This window comes from Oncorhynchus nerka, linkage group LG3 (assembly GCF_034236695.1).
Source record: "Oncorhynchus nerka isolate Pitt River linkage group LG3, Oner_Uvic_2.0, whole genome shotgun sequence".
Lineage (NCBI taxonomy): Eukaryota > Metazoa > Chordata > Actinopteri > Salmoniformes > Salmonidae > Oncorhynchus > Oncorhynchus nerka.
In genome coordinates this window covers 53,019,650-53,039,427 of record NC_088398.1, presented here as the reverse complement: position 1 = coordinate 53,039,427, position 19,778 = coordinate 53,019,650, and the positions used below count along the sequence as shown (strand labels likewise).

Here is a 19,778-nt window from a genome sequence, read left to right as displayed (position 1 = left end):
AGCATTGCCTTTAAATTGTTTAACTTGGGTCAAACGTGTCGGTTAGCCTTCCACAAGTTTCCCAGAATAAGTTGGGTAACTGAGTCAGGTTTGTAGGCCTCCTTGCTCACACACGCTTTTTCAGTTCTGCCCACACATTTTTTATGGGATTGAGGTCAGGGCTTTGTGATGGCCACTCCAATACCTCGACTTTGTTGTCCTTAAGCGATTTTGCCACAACTTTGGAAGTGTGCTTGGGGTCATTGTCCATTTGGAAGACCCATTTACGACCAAGTTTTAACTTCCTAACTGATGTCTTGAGATGTTGCTTCAATATATCCACATAATTTCCCTCATGATGCCATCTATTTTGTGAAGTGCACCAGTCCCTCCTCCAGCAAAGCACACCCACAACATGATGCTGCCACCCCCGTGCTTCACGGTTTGGATGGTGTTCTTCGGCTTGCAAGCTGCCTCCTTTTTCCTCCAAACATAATGATGGTCATTATGGTCAAACAGTTCTATTTTTGTTTCATCAGACCAGAGGACATTTCTCCAAAAGTAGGATCTTTGTCCCCATGTGCAGTTGCAAACCGTAGTCTGGCTTTTTTTAATGGTGGTTTTGGAGCAGTGGCTTCTTCCTTGCTTGAGCAGCCTTTCAGGTTATGTAGATATAGGACTAGTTTTTACTGTGGATATAGATACTTTTGTACCTGTTTCCTCCAGCATCTTCACAAGGTCCTTTGCGGTCGTTCTGGGATTGATTTGCACTTTTCGCGTTCATCAAGTACGTTCATCTCTGAATGGTATGATGGCTGCGTGGTCCCATGGTGTTTATACTTGCGTACTATTGTTTGTACAGATGAACGTGGTACTTTCAGGCGTTTGGAAATTGCTCCCAAGCATGACCAGACTTGCGGAAGTCTATAATTTATTTTCTTAGGTCTTGGCTGATTTCTTTTGATTTTCCCATGATGTCAAGCAAAGAGGCACTGAGTTTGAAGGTAGGCCTTGAAATACATCCACATGTACACCTCCAATGGGCTAAATGACATCATTTGAGTCAATCAGAAGCTTATAAAGCCTTGACATCATTTTCTGGAATTTTCCAAACTGTTTAAAGCCACAGTCAACTTAGTGTATGTAAACGTCTGACCCACTAGAATTGTGATACAGTGAATTAAGTGAAATAATCTGTCTGTAAACAATTGTTGAAAAAAAGACGTGTCATGCACAAAGTAGATGTCCTAACTGACTTGCCAAAACTATAGTTTGTTAACAAGAAATTTGTGGAGTGGTTGAAAAAAGAGTTTTAATGACTCCAACGTAAGTGTATGTAAACTTCCGACTTCAACTGTATATATGGATCTAGGTTTCTCAGTTACCAAGGGCACCGTGGAGTATGGACCCAGATGTGACACACTAGTCTAGTGGAGGACTGTTCCTTACCACACAGTTGGCTCAATTCACCCCTTTTCTCTAGTTAGGGCCTGCCTCCCAAACTGTTCCCATATGCTGCCTACTGAGCTCCAACATATTATTTTTAGTCCGCTCTGATGTGGGTGCCATTCTGTATGAGTTAATGTATTGTAGTCTGCTCTGATGTTCCTTCAGCACAATGAGTTATTAGACATGACAATTTCTTCTCCTTCAAGACAGTATCACAACAACTGGCCCGTCTGTGCCTCTCTTCTCCATCAGAGGACAACCGTAACACAGTTCTCAACAGAGAAGTGTGTTGTTAAGCATGCAGGCAGGCCAAGACAAGCTGCCGCTTGTATGCCGAGTCAAGCTTGGGTCGTCATCAGCAAAAATAAAGAAAATATAGTCAAACTTCTGTAAGATGTGTGGGGTAGGAGACGTATTCAAATAACTACAGTCACTACGGCTACATTAGATGACTACATTTAAGCTATGCTTAGGTTTGTGTGCAGAGGATTTAAGATTATTTTATAATAACACTACTTTGAAATATCCAGTGAAAACACTATTTGATACAGTGTTGGCAGACCAGACCGTTGACAAACCTCAACTGTGAAACAACCAGTACAATGAGCTCTTAAAACCCTAGAAACACACACACACACACACACTAGAGGGATGGTTGCAGTTTAAATACCTACTGGCATTGACCGTTTTGTCCCGAGTCAGCACAGATGACAAACATCACATGCCTACTGTACCAGTCACCAGACAACAGCAATTACAGGGCATGAAAATAATGTTTAGGCCTTTGAACTGGTCAGCTGATTAGAACACATGAAGTAAACCGTGAACATTTTCACAGGTCTATAACCTGGCTGTCTCTATCATTTACGGGTGCTGGCAACATGGTGTTCATGTTATTGAGTAGGCATTTGACACACTCCAGTGTGTGTGTTTGATATGCTAAGGCAGCATATTTCTTTCTCTCAGAAGCCTTTTGCTGACTTTTACACCACAATATATTCACTCATCAGGAAACACATGGGAGTGATGGGACTTCCTCTAACATGAATCGAACAATAGTCATAAGTCAAAATAATGAGCCAATTGCCTCTCAGGTCCCAGATCCCCTTTTACCGCCACACAGGAGGATCATGTATGGGAATGTACAACATCTCGACATGCCCCGGATGCGCTTCTGTGTTCGACAGGATTCTATTCTGGAGGAGGAGCAGTGGATGCCGGGAGCGTTGTGACTGATCACAGAGTCAGAGGCAGAGGCTGCCAAGACCAGCAGAGAGAGAGAGATTTACTGTAAACAGCCCAGCCAGACGCCTCAGAGCTCAGACACCATTGAGTGTGGCACCGACCATACTCACCAGATCTGGTGGGATTCGAATAGTATTTTTGGAGAAAACCGTGTCCATCTTGCACTCAAAGTAGGTTCACTCATATGCTCAAAGAATTTGAAATATTTCTAATACTATTTGAACCCAGTAGGTCTAGCACTCACTTGAGGGAGAGATAATAAAAAAAACAGGCACACTCCACAGCTCAGAGCCTGGAAGAAGGCTTTCCTTTCCCCTTCCTCCATTTATTTCCTTTATATAGCACTCTGACCCCAGGTGCCATAGACCTCCAACAGTAACCACCAGTTATACAGCTGTGGCTTGTTATCTTCCTCCAAGCAATTACAGTCTTGTTCCAACCTGACCTGTATGGAGTTCTGGAGGGCTCCAGGCACCGCCTAGAATACAGCCACGTCATAAAGACAGAAGAATTCAGAAAACGTTTTTAAAACATGTGTTGAGCCCACAAAATAAAAAGCAACTCTTCCCACCTGACGTTTGGGGTGAACATAAAGTCACTCACTTTGCTCAGGTGCAAATGCTTTAATCTGGCGTTAAGGGATTGTTATTAAACTGTGGTGCAAATTATACCTTAAAGTGACACGCCATAAGAGAGAATTCCTTTCCTAACAAAAGGCCAATCCTAACCTGAAGTCGACAACAAGCAACTAGGAGCTTAATGCAAATCCCTCAGATGACATATGCAGACTTATTTCAAGTTATCAAATCAAATTGTATTTGTCACATACACATGGTTAGCAGACATTAATGCGAGGGTAGCGAAATGCTTGTGCTTCTAGTTCCAACAGCGCAGTAATATCTAACAATTCCCCAACAACTACCGAATAAGTCACAAATCTAAAGGGGTGAATGAGGATATGTATGAGCGGCATAGGCAAGGTGCAATAGATGGTATAAAATACAGTATATACACGTGGTATGAGTAATGTAAGAGTTATTGGCAACCTGCCCAGAGCTTCACACAAATAATGTACAGTAGGAGTAGCATGAATATGATAGTAACAATGACCTTTGGTAGCCATGGTAATCACAGCTGCATACATGTATCGACAAAGAGGTGAAGTCAGTAGCAGCCATTGTAATATAATTAGATATATCTAGAGAAGGGGAGTGTGGTGTGTGGATTCCAGAAACTACACTATTCTGCTTCCTGTCTGTCCTAGGGACAGTGACCTCAGATCCTTGACAGGATGGAAAACATGGAAGAACATGCCCTGTTGGCCACAGTGGTTAATGTGTACAGAGAGGTTCTGCGGCAGCAGTGTTTAGCCCTCTCACCACTACAGAAGTACATTGGACAAAAGAGAAGCTCTGAGTTGAGATCTGACCCCATTTTCTGTGTCACGTTTTCTCTGCATATTTCACTAAATATTTCAGTGTCTCTCCTCTGGAAGCCCAGCAGTATGCACGTCTCGGGGTGCGTCCCACATAGCACCCTATTTCCTATATAGTACAGTGCACTTCTTTTGAACAGAGCCCAATGGGCCCTGGTCAAAAATAGTGCAATATAAAAGGAATAGGGTGCTATGTTGGACGCAGCCTTGGAGTACCACTCATCAAATACATCAAGATGGTGCTGAGAGAGCTGTAGGTTTCCAGCAGCAACACCTGTAGTGCTTTGAGGGGAATAGGTTCTTTACTACACGGGGAGGGAATCCTTGTATCTGAAGTAGTTCTATGGGGCAAGAGGCCCCAAACAGAGCAGGCATGGGAAGGGAGAGAGTCTTGTATAGTATTTATTAGTTAGAGGAGAGAGTGGAGGAAGGACAATCCTGGGTCTTTATCATGGTCAGGTTCAGTCAGGTTTGAGGGGGGTTGAGGTGTCATCCTGTGTTTGCTTTGGGTCAGGGGGCTACTAGCCTACTGAGCAGCAGTAGGAACCTAGGTGCTGTTGAGCTAGCTTCCGCCTAGCAAGGGAGAGGAGGGAGATATGGGGTGAGGGACAAAATCCAAACACACACGGAATGATGCACACGCACGCATGCCCATATGATAGGCACATTTCTGCTCAATACGCACTGCTGAGCTCCGTAGTGAGTTTACATCCTGGGCTGTCTGCCAAGCATTAACCCAGAATAGGTTGACTACTAATTGCTGTGTGTTCAACGAACTACAAATAAAAACACTAACCGACTCCACAGCTGTGCCAAAATGTTTAATGAACTGCTGCTTCAGCCTTGTAGAACCAGAGATCTTGTTCAAACTATGTTCCAGTCAAAAACATCAAAGTGATTGCGTGAAATCAGACTACTACTGGGCAGGGAGTAGGTGCTACAGTAGGTAGTAGCAGGAGCTACAAATCATGATGGTTGTTGGGACATCTTGAGTACTGGTATTAGCTGTGTTTCGACTTGTCCATGTTCCAGCTGTCGCTGCAGGCTTTTCATATAATCAGAGTAGGCCAGACAGCAGTACCGTAGTCTAAAAATGCATTTTCTATTGGCAGTGTCTATAAATTAAAGAGCTGAGGAGGAGAATAGAAGAAGCTGTAGGATAAAGGACGTCTCTACAACATTTTGACCGTCAAGCAATAAAACCACAGTGCTTGGATTTGCCAGATGTTTTGCAAACACAGGACCAGTTACAGTCGACGCTAACTATTTTGCAAAATAGGCCAATCATGTCAGAGAGAGATGCCAGGCTAAATGCCAGGAAGCCAGGCTAAATGCTTTCATTTCAATAAGGCAAAGGCACAGTCGTGCCAGGCACACACACATTAATAAACACATGTTCACATTTACTGTTTCAATCCTCCATCTGAGGCTGACGATTTATGAGGAGGAGGGGTTCACGGGTAAAGTGCAAGTGTGGAAAACAGCCGTGCTATTTCTGGCGTTTGGTGCTATTGAGTGGTTAGATTGTTACCGATAAGCAGCTGTAGATGTGTGACAGAGCAGAGGACCACAAAGTCTGTTTACTGATGCCTCGTCAAAAGCAGCCGACACACAGACTTAGCAGATCCATGCTTACACAGAAAGACGCAAAGAAAGTTAGTTTACTGTTTGTTGCCTCTATGAACATATTTTAACTCTCTCACACCCTGGTAATCACCCTTTCATACTTTACTGTAAGTGATAAAGACTAATGATATCCATATAGTACCCATCTATCTACGCCTACTTAATCCTCCAGATATCTTGACAGACTCAGCACAGGCCTTAGGGCAGAGAGTCTGGCCTTGGCAGAAGACACTGAGGTTATAAATGTATGAGAGTACAGAGAGTCTCTGAGCACAGGTCAGAGACTCTCTGTACTCTCATACATGTGTAACCTCAAACACAAGCACACAGTGTGGCCCCTGAGGGAGGTTACTGACACCACTCCTCCCCTATCCTTGCTCCTGCCAGACCTACTAACTTCAGAGACTGATTAATGCCCCTGACCTGACCTTCATTCTACAGGCCACTGTCTTAGTTTCACAAGAACAGGGTTGGCCTTGCACAGCCATAAGAGGTTCTTTGACTGTAAGCTTAGTATCACACTATCAACCCTATCCAGAAACAACCCCATAACCTCTAGGCACCATTAGTTCCGTACGTCAATGGTGAATATTCCCTCTATCCTATCAGAGGGTAAGGTGGAACGCTGTCTATAAGCATCCCCCCCAACACACGCATCCCACCCAAACCAACTGAAACCCTTCCACTCATTGAAAGACACTGGACGCAGCGGAAGACCACCAGTGTTTCATTCAGTTTATCTAACCCGGTTGCAGAGATACAGCAGCTTATCAGTGACGAGACCATTAACACATGTAGGAAAGGTGAGTGAAGAGACCATTAACACATGTAGGAAAGGTGAGTGAAGAGACCATTAACACATGTAGGAAAGGTGAGTGAAGAGACCAAAAACACATGTAGGAAAGGTGAGTGAAGAGACCAAAAACACAGTCTCTCAAACTATTTCTAACTATCAACTTCAAATTAAGCTGTGAATAGTTAACTTCTATGTCTGAGCTTTGTAAATGATGGGTTATTATTATTAGCAGTTCGGCCATTTTGTGGGCTAAATTACTAGTATAGTGGATATTTCCAAAATTGTATTGACCTATTTCCAACTACATTAAATACACCAGTTGATTGAATCATTGGTTCGATGTGGGTGTAATTTGTTCAGGCATGTACAGCTGATGACACCACCACAGTGACAGTCACTGGCCAGAAAAACCAGACTGTAGGCAGTTGGGCTCTATGGGAGGTTTGGCTTGGTGCTATATTATATCAGCACCAGGCAGCACAGACATGACAACAGCAACAGCTGGGTGTGGAGCGTGCCTGGCTTCCATCTATCGGTCCTCCTCACTCTACTCAGAGGGCCAGGGCAAACAAGAGCATGGCTGCTAAAGCTATCAAAGAAGGAATCCAGGAAGAGAGTCCTTTCCTCCAAAGAGCAGAAGGAAACAACATACTCAAAAACAGTAGGTAGTGAAATAGTGTGGGTAAAAGCACAATGACATAGCTACATTCCAGAAACACAGAGAGGATGGTACAGGTTGGCACAGTCAAATATCTGTGTATTTATAATTGCAGTAAAAAGATTCTGGTAAAAAAAAAAAAGATTGTGTACTGTAGTAGTACTACGATATAACCTCAGAGCTCTATTTACAAGAAGAGTGGGACCCACTCGTCTCTCTCCACAGCTGTCTTTTAGTGCGTAAGCAGGAACCAATATTCTTGGTTCCTGGAGTCCTGGCCTGGCGTGCGTTTTGGCCGTGACACAGTAATCAGATTAGATGGAGGGAAGCAACAAGGAGAAGGAAAAGAGTCAAGGCCCTAGTGAGAAGGAGCCGCTTCCTGTAGGCCTGGCTGCTACACTGGTCTCTTGCCTAACCCCTGACCCCCTCATCCTCATGTAGGCCTGGCTGCTACACTGGTCTCAAGCCTAACCCCCCCAGCCTCATGTAGGCCTGGCTGCTACACTGGTCTCTTGCCTAACCCCTGACCCCCATGTAGGCCTGCCTGGCTGCTACACTGGTCTCTAGCCTAACCCCTGACCCCCTCAGCCTCACGAAGGCCTGGCTGCTACACTGGTCTCTAGCCTAAATCCTGACCCCCTCAGCCTCATGTAGGCCTGGCTGCTACACTGGTCTCAAGCCTAACCCCCTCAGCCTCATGTAGGCCTGGCTGCTACACTGGTCTCTTGCCTAATCCCTGACCAGCTCAGCCTCATGTTGGCCTTGCTGCTACACTGGTCTCTAGCCTAAATCCTGACCCCCTCAGCCTCATGTAGGCCTGGCTGCTACACTGGTCTCAAGCCTAACCCCCTCAGCCTCATGTAGGCCTGGCTGCTACACTGGTCTCTTGCCTAACCCCTGACCCCCTCAGCCTCATGAAGGCCTGGCTGCTACACTGGTCTCTAGCCTAACCCCTGACCCCCTCAGCCTCATGTAGTCCTGGCTGCTACACTGGTCTCTAGCCTAATGCCTGACCCCCTCAGCCTCATGTAGGTCTGACTAATACACTGCCGCGCAGAAGAAATATCAGAGCACCCAGAGAAGCACAAGATTGAACTTCACACAACTTTCTAGAGTTTTCCCTGTTAGTTAACACTATCAATATTTTCCTTTACTGTGGCAATTATAATCGAATCAATGCAATATTAGTCACTTTTAACGCAACCTACTAAATCAAGTTTTATTGGTCGCATACACATATTTAGCAGATGTTATTGCGGGTGTAGCGAAATGCTTGTGGTCTATGCAAGATTTAGTATGCAAAACTAACTACGCAAGAGATTGTTTTAGGCAGAACGCATCGAAGTAGGATTCTATTACATTGACAGGCACAACTCAGGCTGGCCCGTACTCTACACAGACCGGTGTGCCATAACAAATCAGAGCTGCAGTAGGGCTACATGCAAATATACTGCATTTGAATGTGGCATTCACTTTGAACTGGACTGTTTTTACAGCATGAGCAGTCGTGGGTAGATACAGCACTTTGATTCAAAACAAGCAATTCAAAACAACAAGATAAACGTCAAGATTTCTTGCTGACAATGCGGTTATCATGAAAAGGCTGGGAGATTTTTTAAATGCTTTGAGCTAGAAATGAGAACCCACCCAAGGACAACGCACCAATTTATTTTCTCTTTAATAATGACAAATGCCTTACGGCAGTTAATCAGCCTGGATCCTGCAGTTCAATCCAAACCAGCTTCTCTTCCTAACACAACACAGAGCAAATGAGCTGCTATCATCACAGCGTAACCAATCTAACCTATTGCACAATACTGTTTAGATGGCATATAACAGGAGGGGAATGGGACTCCGCACAGAGTCTGAACCTCCCCATAACCATTAGTGGGTTTAGGGGACCAATGGTGGTATACAGAATTATTTTACAACACTGTTTATTACACGATTAAGTAACAGTGCCAGAGAAGTGTGGGAGAGACTTTCATTCAGATTCATTAGGAACTCATTATAAACTGAGCCAACCATGCACAGCGAGGAGGTGTGTGTGTGTGAGAGTATGGGGGGCCACAGAGCATACTGGACTGTTAAGATTTAATTACTACCCCACCCCTTCCAGTTATCATCCTACCCTAAGGGCCTACTTATGGTCAGACCAACCGACAATCAAAATGGTCCATTTTGATTGGTCCTGCTGACTAAACGAAACAAGGCATTTTAACTGAGTATAGACCCATGAATTGTATTTGGCAATACACACAAGGCACTGAGCAGGGCCTATGTTACAAAGCCCCCTCTGTGGTTTGGTGGAACAGCCGTTAGCTTGGGGATGAGCCAGGGGCCCTTGGCCAACATCCAGCAGGTCTCGACCCAAAACGCACAGAGGCTACTTGGACTGGACCCGATGTTCTGGGAATCCAATAGGACAGTCTGTTTAGTAAGTTGCTCCCAGCTAGCAACCCTGCCTGCTGCCCAGGCCAGTGTGAGAGAAAACTAGGGCATGGGCTTCAAAGCAAGCAAGACCCTCAGGCAGGAGAAAACAGGATTTGTGGTCAACATCAGCACATGCACATTTAATCAATCGAGCACATGAATAGTATGGGGAGGAAAAATGTTGGTGGTTTGGTTCTAGAATTCATTCCTGAATCCTGCACACAGCCAAAGCACCCAGAAAATACAGCTCAGCTAGAGACAGTAAAACATGAACTGCACAACAAACTAGCTCCCAGCAGCTGTTTCTGAGCACTTTACCTTTCCCAAAGAAGAAATTCAGAATCAAGAGACCTTTATCATTAAAAAAAAACACCCCGAACATGTATGGTTTGGTATTAACACACACACACAACAGTAGCAGACCTGCAGGGCTGTGTTCAACGCTGCACCACTAACAGGTGGCTTTTCCTCTAATAAATGCAGGTTGACGTTTAATGTCATGAGTCTTGCATTGGAGGCAGAAAGAACTAAGTGGTTTCCCACTACACAAGCATGCTGCAAAGTCAAAATTGGCAATATCGTAAAAATGCATGAAAAAATACTAGCTTTTTAGTCTTAATTTAAGGTTAGGCATTAGGCCAAGCAGTATGGTAAAGGTTAGGTTTAAAATCAATATGACTTTGTGGTAGTGCCAGCTGCCTCCAGTACATGAGTCATCTCAATAAATGCCAACCTGCCTAATAAACACAGACCAGAGTGATGTGGTAATAGACCCTGTAAACAACATCCCACCTGCTCACTACTATCATACAGCCTTGTAGATCAATAAACATGAATTGAATGCGTCTCTTAGCATCAACATTACAGCACAAGCCAACTTAGACACACCCTCAATAGCGACACATCTAGGACTCGTGTTTCTGCACATCTATCGGGTACTGTACGAAGCACTACTGTGTATGTCTGAATAATTTATGTTGTACACATGCAGAAGTAGAAAGGAGATCCAGCAATTTGGAGAGCGAGGTAGCGGCAGTGCTCCCTTCTCTTTGCACACCTACCTGAGCAGAGGATGCCCTTGTGTCGGGCGCAGGAGAAGTCGTCACACTCGCAGAAGGACCCGTAGATCTTCCCGAACTCTGACTCGTAGCAGAGGCACTGGTTACAACTGCACTCCCCTCTCCCACCACAGATCTGCTTCCCCTCCGCCTCTCTACAGGCGCTCAGGTACATGCTGCCAGCCTCGCCCTCCTGGCACTCGCAGCGGGCGCCCAGGTAGCCCGGGTCACAGCGGCAGGTACCACAAGTGTACTGTCCGATAGAGCTGCAGCGGCTACTGTTAGCCTGGGTCTGGTCGGTGCAGCCACAGGCACAGCGGTAGTCCACTGACACCTCCAGACGATCCTTGAAGCCCACAGGTTTGATGGTGAATCTCTGCTGGGTGCCAGGGGCAGGGCAGCCCCTAGCATCCACACTCACGTTGAAGGACACCTGGAAGAAAGAAGAACAGTACAGCAGGGTTAGTATATGGACTGGAATTAGACAAATTGCCACAATTTCTCAATCAAGGAGTTTTACACAAACCTACGTCATACTCATAACTGGATTTTAAAATGGTCTCAATCTGGATCCATCACAATTACACCATCTACCTCCAGATAAACCATTTTTGCTCATATTAAGGCTTGGCTGTGATCTACATTTGACCTGCAAGCTGTGTTTATACATGTGGAATTATCTCAGAGAGAGAAGGCGTGAGAGAGCGCGATCAGAGGAGAGAGATCAGAGGACAGTTTGTGGCTTGGAGTCAGTTAGTTGATTAATCACAGCCAATTCAAGCAGCAGATGACACAGACAGGACCGCCACCCATTTGATTGCTCTGAGGAAGGAAGTCTGAACAAGACAGAAACTCCACCCTCCCTTTAGATTGGCCTGTCTCATCAGTTACGTTGAATGGAAGATGGTGCTGCATTGGATAGCAGATGTTTTACGGACTCCGGAATAATTCTCAAATATGTTTTTTTTACGCTGAAAAATATATGTTTTACACCGTCTCCACCATCATTTGTTATGAATGAAAATAGCTTTTGGACACCAGGGGCCAGACACACCAGTTGGGTGACAATTAATCTTGATGGTTGTACAGTCAATGCTACCCGAACTCTAAATACATTTCATTTGATCATATTACTGCTAGCCTCCCTACACTGGCTTCCTGTTAAGGCAAGGGCTGATCAAGGTTTTACTGCTAACCTACAAAGCATTACATGGGCTTGCTCCTACCTATCTTTCTGATTTCCTGCCGTACATACCTACATGTACGCTACGGTCACAAGATGCAGGCCTCCTAATTGTCCCTAGAATTTCTAAGCAAACAGCTGGAGGCAGGGCCTTCCCCATTTTTATGGAATGGTCTGCCTACCCATGTGAGAGACGCAGACTCGGTCTCAACCTTTAAGTCTTTACTGAAGACTCATCTCTTCAGTGGGTCATATGATTGAGTGTAGGCTGGCCCAGGAGTGTGAAGGTGAACGGAAAGGCTCTGGAGCAATGAACCACCCTTGCTGTCTCTGCCTGGCTGGTTCCCCTCTCTCTTTTTTTATTTTATTTAATTTTGACCCTTTTTTTCTCCCCAGTTGCGTGGTATCCAATTGTTGTAGTAGCTACTATCTTGTCTCATCGCTACAACTCCCGTACGGGCTCGGGAGAGACGAAGGTTGAAAGTCATGCGTCCTCCGATACACAACCCAACCAGCCGTACTGCTTCTTAACACAGCGCGCATCCAACCCGGAAGCCAGCCGCACCAATGTGTCGGAGGTTACACCGTGCACCTGGCAACCTTGGTTAGCGCTCACTGCACCCAGCCCGCCACAGGAGTCGCTGGTGCGCGATGAGACAAGGACATCCCTACCGACCAAGCCCTCCCTAACCCGGATGACGCTAGGTCAATTGTGCGTCGCCCCACGGACCTCCCGGTCGCGGCCGGTTACGACAGAGCCTGGGCGCGAACCCAGGGACTCTGATGGCACAGCTGGCGCTGCAGTACAGCGCCCTTAACCACTGCGCCACCCGGGAGGCCTGGTTCCCCTCTCTCAACTGGGATTCTCTGCCTCTAACCCTATTACAGGGGCTGGCTTACTGGTGCTCTTTCATGCCATCCCTAGGAGAGGTGCGTCACTTGAGTGGGTTGAGTCACTGACGTGATCTTCCTGTCTGGGTTGGCGCCCCCCCTTTGGTTGTGCCGTGGCGGAGATCTTTGTGGGCTATACTCAGCCTTGTCTCAGGATGGTAAGTTGGTGGATGAAGATATCCCTCTAGTGGTGTGGGAGCTGTGCTTTGGCAAAGTGGGTGGGGTTATATCATTCCTGTTTGGCCTTGTCCGGGGGTATCATCGGATGGGGCCACAGTGTCTCCTGACCCAGTCTCCAGTATTTTTGCTGCAGTAGTTTGTGTCGGGGGGCTAGGGTCAGTTTGTTATTTCTGGAGTACTTATCCTGTCTTATCTGGTGTCCTGTGTGAATTTAAGTATGCTCTCTCTAATTCTCTCTTTCTCTCTCGGAGGACCTGAGCCCTAGGACCATGCCTCAGGACTACCTGGCATGACTCCTTGCTGTCCTCAGTCCACCTGGCCGTGCTGCTGCTCCAGTTTCAACTGTTCTGCCTGCAGCTATGGAACCCTGACCTGTTCACCGGATGTGCTACCTGTCCCAGACCTGCTGTTTTCAACTCTCCAGAGACCGCAGGAGCGGTAGAGATACTCCTAATTACCAGCTATGAAAAGCCAACTGACATTTACTCCTGAGGTGCTGACTTGCTGCACCCTCGACAACTACTGTGATTATTATTTGACCATGCTGGTCATTTATTAACATTTGAACATCTTGGCCATGTTCTGTTATAATCTCCACCCGGCACAGCCAGAAGAGGACTGGCCACCCCTCATAGTAGCCTGGTTCCTCTCTAGGTTTCTTGCTAGGTTTAGGCCTTTCTAGGGAGTTTTTCCTAGCCACTGTGCTTCTACACCTGCATTGCTTGCTGTTTGGGGTTTTACTCTGGGTTTCTGTACAGCACTTTGAGATGTCAGCTGATGTAAGAAGGGCTATATAAATACATTTGATTTGATAAAAAAACAAAGTCTTAAAATGCTAGGTCAGGTGTATCTACGTCCGACTTTGGGATCAGAATTTACACCTGCTGCACCAACCAAAAAGACTAGTCATAGCTAAATCCAGTGTAAGCAATGATTTAGCAATGCATGAGATTTGATGCTTCAAAATGGTGGCTGCTAGGCAGCACCCATTACTAGGCTGTTACTGTTCTGGTGGCAGTTTGAAACTTTGCCAGGCATGTCCCATCACTTCAAAGCCCACCACTATGCATGCATGTCGTTCTCTTAACCATACTTTGATGAATCAATCAATAATTACTGTGGAATGAATATCACTGAATGACAAAGTTATTGGATGAAGTAGGCTAATGCTATTGAAGGCATTTATCATATTGTTGCTTACTGAAACTCCCAAAGTCATCCAACTGTTTTCAATACTTTAAAGCAATAGCCGTGTGGTCAACTATAATTTCAACCCCTTATCATTGGGACAACATTATCGCCCTGTTTTTAGACAAGCGCGGGGAATCGTCTTCATAAATCAATCGTCCAGATTTTTGTTTCCCCGGAACCTCCGATTGGATATTTGATTACATTTAGGCTGGGAAAATGTTAGCCAAATTGGGGTCAGTGTTCATAATGATAATCTTTATTTAGTCTAGTTTGCTCATCTAACAGCATTATCAGAACATTTTGCAAGCATGTTATGTTGTCTAAGGTAGCCTATTGGTTGTCTAGCAATGGTCAACCAATTTGAACAGATCTTGAAGATTTTTTAAAGAATAATGGGCAAATATTGTACAACCCAGGTGTGTAAAGCTCTTAAAGACTTACCCAGAAAGACTCAGCTGAAATCGCTGCCAAAGGTGATTCTGACATGAATTGGCTCAGGGGTGTGAATACTTATGTAAATGAGATATGAGCTATAATAAAAGTGGAGGTGGCAGCTCATCTATTAGTTTTCTAATATCTGATCAGACACATTTAGCATGCTGTAATGTAGCATGAATCAAGTGAATTATTTTGATACTCGAAAAGCCCGGAGGTTGTGAAATATGAACACGAGACTCACATCCTTTAGAAAATATAGATTGTTCTTTCATGGTATGTACAGAAAAGAATAGCATAGTCCCGCCTCCCGACCAGGCGTAGAGTCTACGCCCAGGCATAGCTCATAGAAGGGCTCACGCCCAGGCATAGCTCATAGAAGGGCTCACGCCCAGGCATAGCTCATAGAAGGGCTCACGCCCAGGCATAGCTCATAGAAGGGCTCACGCCCAGGCATAGCTCATAGAAGGGCTCACGCCCAGGCATAGCTCATAGAAGGGCTCACGCCCAGGCATAGCTCATAGAAGGGCTCACGCCCAGGCATAGCTCATAGAAGGGCTCACGCCCAGGCATAGCTCATAGAAGGGCTCACGCCCAGGCATAGCTCATAGAAGGGCTCACGCCCAGGCATAGCTCATAGACGAGCTCACGCCCAGGCATAGCTCATAGAAAGGCTCACGCCCAGGCATAGCTCATAGAAAGGCTCACGCCCAGGCATAGCTCATAGAAGGGCTCACGCCCAGGCATAGAGTCTACGCCCAGGCATAGCTCATAGAAGGGCTCACGCCCAGGCATAGCTCATAGAAGGGCTCACGCCCAGGCATAGCTCATAGAAGGGCTCACACCCAGGCATAGCTCATAGAAGGGCTCACGCCCAGGCATAGCTCATAGAAGGGCTCACGCCCAGGCATAGCTCATAGAAGGGCTCACGCCCAGGCATAGCTCATAGAAGGGCTCACGCCCAGGCATAGCTCATAGAAGGGCTCACGCCCAGGCATAGCTCATAGAAGGGCTCACACCCAGGCATAGCTCATAGAAGGGCTCACGCCCAGGCATAGCTCATAGAAGGGCTCACGCCCAGGCATAGCTCATAGAAGGGCTCACGCCCAGGCATAGCTCATAGAAGGGCTCACGCCCAGGCATAGCTCATAGAAGGGCTCACGCCCAGGCATAGCTCATAGAAGAGCTCACGCCCAGGCATAGCTCATAGAAGGGCTCACGCCCAGGCATAGCTCATAGAAGAGCTCACGCCCAGGCATAGCTCATAGAAGGGCTCACGCCCAGGTGATGCAACAGGTATAATCTTTACGTCCACGTAGAGCATATTGAACATAGAGTTACGACCCACTTACAACCAACTGGTTCAAATCGGCCCCAGAACAGCGATCACTAACCTCGATCCATGTTGTTTTTTACTGGTTATTGTTATTCACTGTATTTATTCCTCGTGTCACCAATTCTATTTATCTTTAACTCTGCATTGTTGTAAAAAGACCCGGAAGTAAGCATCTCCCGGAAGTAAGCATGTTAATCTACATCTGTTGTTTACAAAGCATGTGACAAATAACATTTCATTTGCAGCGCATTACTGTGTCCTTCTCTGTAGCTTACTGCCACAGCAACCATCTCTAGTGTGTGTACGTGCCGTAGATGAGGCAGTGTGTTATTCTTTGTGGTTTCACTCACTTTAGATGGGGTAATGGTGTGAATTCCTCCAGTTAAACTGATACTACCATGAATCTACAAAACTGCAATGTACAGTATATATGTCAGTTGATATATCATCACCTTCCATATAACCTTTGGCGCATTGGAAAACGCTCTCATCTTTAAAACTGAACAATTCTGTCCAAAGAAAACACAAGGACCGGCTTCAATAACGTCAATTAGAATACATATGAAATGTGGTTAACTTTTCAATACATAACACAGCTCTGGATGAGAGCATGGATACTTTCAACCACAAAAATATTTTAGCGAAGAGAAAAGCTAATCTGAGGCAGCTGTAGGGGTATTTCAGGAAGGATGTCCTTCCATGACGTAGGTCTGATAAGTTTCACTCTTCCACATCATTCTCCTTCTCCCAGTGGTTCTAGATGAGTGAAGAAGCGCACACACACACACCTACAGGTAGCCTATGTGCCCTTTGGCAGTGTTGAGCCCGGAGGGGTCATTGGAGGTGGAGAGGCAGGGATGTGAGGGGGCACATGCTGTGCTTTGAAGTTTAGCTCCCAAGACTGAAGGCCATATCCTTCTGGACTGCAGCCCCAAAGGCAAACACTCAGATGCTTGGGCCGTGTTGATGTTGGCAGCAGCTCTGCACGCAACGATCTGAGTCTTCAGGAGAGAAAAAGAGCATTGGCCTGTCACTCAGAATGCAGGACCTTTTGCTCTCTCTCTCTATAGGTCTCCTAGGCCATCAGTGTCTTCCATCTTCCCTTCCTCTTTCAATGAGAATTGTATTTATTTAAAAAATATATATTTTACCTTTATTTTACTAGGCAAGTCAGTTAAGAACAAATTCTTATTTTCAATGACAGCCTAGGAACAGTGGGTTAACTGCCTGTTCAGGGGCAGAACGACAGATTTGTACCTTGTCAGCTCGGGGATTTGAACGTGCAACCTTCCGGTTACTAGTCCAACGCTCTAACCACTAGGCTACCCTGCCGCCCCAGTGAACATCAACAGGCTTAGTGGTGAAGAGGTCATAGTACCACAGACCCTACTGGGTGAGTCGCTGACTAATATGAAACGCTGTACAATATGAGGCAATATGAGGGTGTGGCTGTGTGTGGAGTAAACACTCTTGACATCAAACTGCGTCATCTGTCCAACCCAAACCATTGATCTAGTTAGTAAGTGATGAATGCCTGTAGGTAATACAGAAACACGAGTCAAAAATGAATAAAAAACATCAATAAGAACGCTATTGTCATCCACAAGCACAGCATTGCAGAAGAACAGGACATGAACGCAGAGTTGTGGTATGTTCCTGCTGAGTACTAGATAAGCCTCCAATCAGAGTCCACAGGAAGGAAGGGCCCACATAACACTTGGAAGACCTGCTTGTCTGCTATTTGCCTCTTCCACTACAGCAGTGCTCTTCCTAACGAGGTAATGAGATTTAGGGGAGTGAGTCACGAGGAACCCATCTCCTTTAACCATGTGGCTCATTAGGGAAACTAGCAACCATGAGATAAAGCTGCTGGAGTAAAAAGGCAGGGAACCAAATCCCAGGACATTACTGCTGCGATTGTGAGAGAGGGATGGAATGGAGGAGTGGAACGGAGAGAGCAGCAGATTAATCACCAAGTCTGTCTTGAGTCAAGTATTCAACCACTTTGTTATGGCAAGACTAAATAAGTTCAGGATAAAACAGTTGCTTAACAAGACACAAGTTGCATGGACTCACTCGGTGTGCAGTAATAGTGTTAAACGTAACTTTATGATTACCCCATCTCTGTACCTCACACATACAGATCATTTTAAGGTCCCTCAGTCGAACAGTGAATTTCAAACACAGAATCAACCGAAGACCAGGGAGGTTTTCCAACGCCTCACAAAAAAGTACACCTATCAGTAGACAAGACATTGAATATCTCTGAGCCATGTGAAGTTATTAAATTACACTTTGGATGGTGTATCAATACACCCATTCACTACAAAGATACAGGCGCACTTCCTACCTAATTTGCTGGGGAGGAAGGAAACCGCTCAGATGACGCGGATGCTTCGCTACAGGACTGTTTTGCAAGCACAGACTGGAATATGTTCCGGGACTCATCAAAATGGCATTGAGGAGTATACCACCTCAGTCACCGGCTTCATCAGTAAGTGCATCGACAACGTCATCCCTCACAGTGACAGTATGTACATATCCCAATCAGAAGCCATGGATTACAGGCAACATCCACACGGAGATAAAAAGGCTAGAGCTGCCGCTTTCAAGGAGTGGGACACTACTCCGGACACTTATAAATAATCCAGCTATTCCCTTAGACAAACCATCAAACAGGCAAAGCGTCAATACAGGACTAAGATTGAATCCCACTAGACCGGTTCTGCCGCTTGTCGGATGTGGCAGGGCTTGCAAACTATTACAGACTAAAGGGAACCCCAGCCGCGAGCTGCCCAGTGACCCAAGCCTACAAGACGAGCTAAATCCCTTTTATGCTCGCTTCGAGGCAAGCAACACTGAAGCATGCATGAGAGCACCAGCTATTCCGGACGACTGTGTGATCATGCTCTTCGTAGCTGATGTGAGCAAGACCTTTAAAACAGGTCAACAGTCACAAGGCCGGGAGGCCAGACGGATTACCAGGATGTGTACTCAAAGCATGCGCGGACCAACTGGCAAGTGTCTTCACTGACATTTTCAACCTCTCCCTGACCAAGTCTGTAATACCTACATGTTTCAAGCAGACCACCATAGTCCCTGTACCCAAGAATGCGAAGGTAACCTACCTAAATGACTACCAACCCGTAGCACTCACGTTATTTTATTTAACCTTTATTTAACCAGGAAGGGCTCATTGAGATTTAAAATCTCTTTTTCAAGAGTGTCCTGGCCAAGATAGGCAACACCAAGTCATTACAAAAATTACAGACAAACAACATAAAAAACTACAAGTAATCTAGTAAAAAACATAGAATTCACAAGAGCATAACAAAATCAAAAACAGCAAATTAACCTTTCTAGCAGGCGTTCCGCTAGCAGAACCCCTCGACAATATTCCGCTGAAAAGGCAGCGTGCAAAATTCAAAAATATGTACGTTTCACACATTAACTTCTTGGATATAGGGGGCGCTCTTTTAATTTATGGATAAAAAAACGTTCCCGTTTTATACAAGATATTTTTTCACGAAAAGATGCTCGACTATGCATATAATTGACAGCTTTGGAAAGAAAACACTCTGACGTTTCCAAATCTGCAAAGATATTATCTGTGAGTGCCACAGAACTGATGCTACAGGCGAAACAAAGATGACATTTCAAACAGGAAATGCCCCAGATTTTGAATGCGCTTTGTTCCAATGTCTCCTTATATGGCTGTGAATGCGCAAGGGATGAGCCTACACTTTCTGTCGTTTCCCCAAGGTGTCTGCAGCATTGTGACGTATTTGTAGGCATATCATTGGAAGATTGACCATAAGAGACTACATTTACCAGGTGCTCCGGTTGGTGTCCTCCGTTGCAATTATTGCGTAATCTCCAGCTG

General features: G+C 45.6%; 1 protein-coding gene across 1 annotated transcript in view; it reads right to left on the bottom strand.

Annotated features, from left to right (window-relative positions):
- Nucleotides 1-19,778, bottom strand: part of LOC115110682 (integrin beta-5-like) — a 96,603-nt gene that overhangs the window by 33,019 nt on the left and 43,806 nt on the right. The window contains exon 10 of the mRNA XM_029636528.2: nt 10,683-11,112. Coding sequence (XP_029492388.1) covers nt 10,683-11,112 — 430 coding nt within the window. The remainder of the gene's footprint in view (nt 1-10,682; nt 11,113-19,778) is intronic.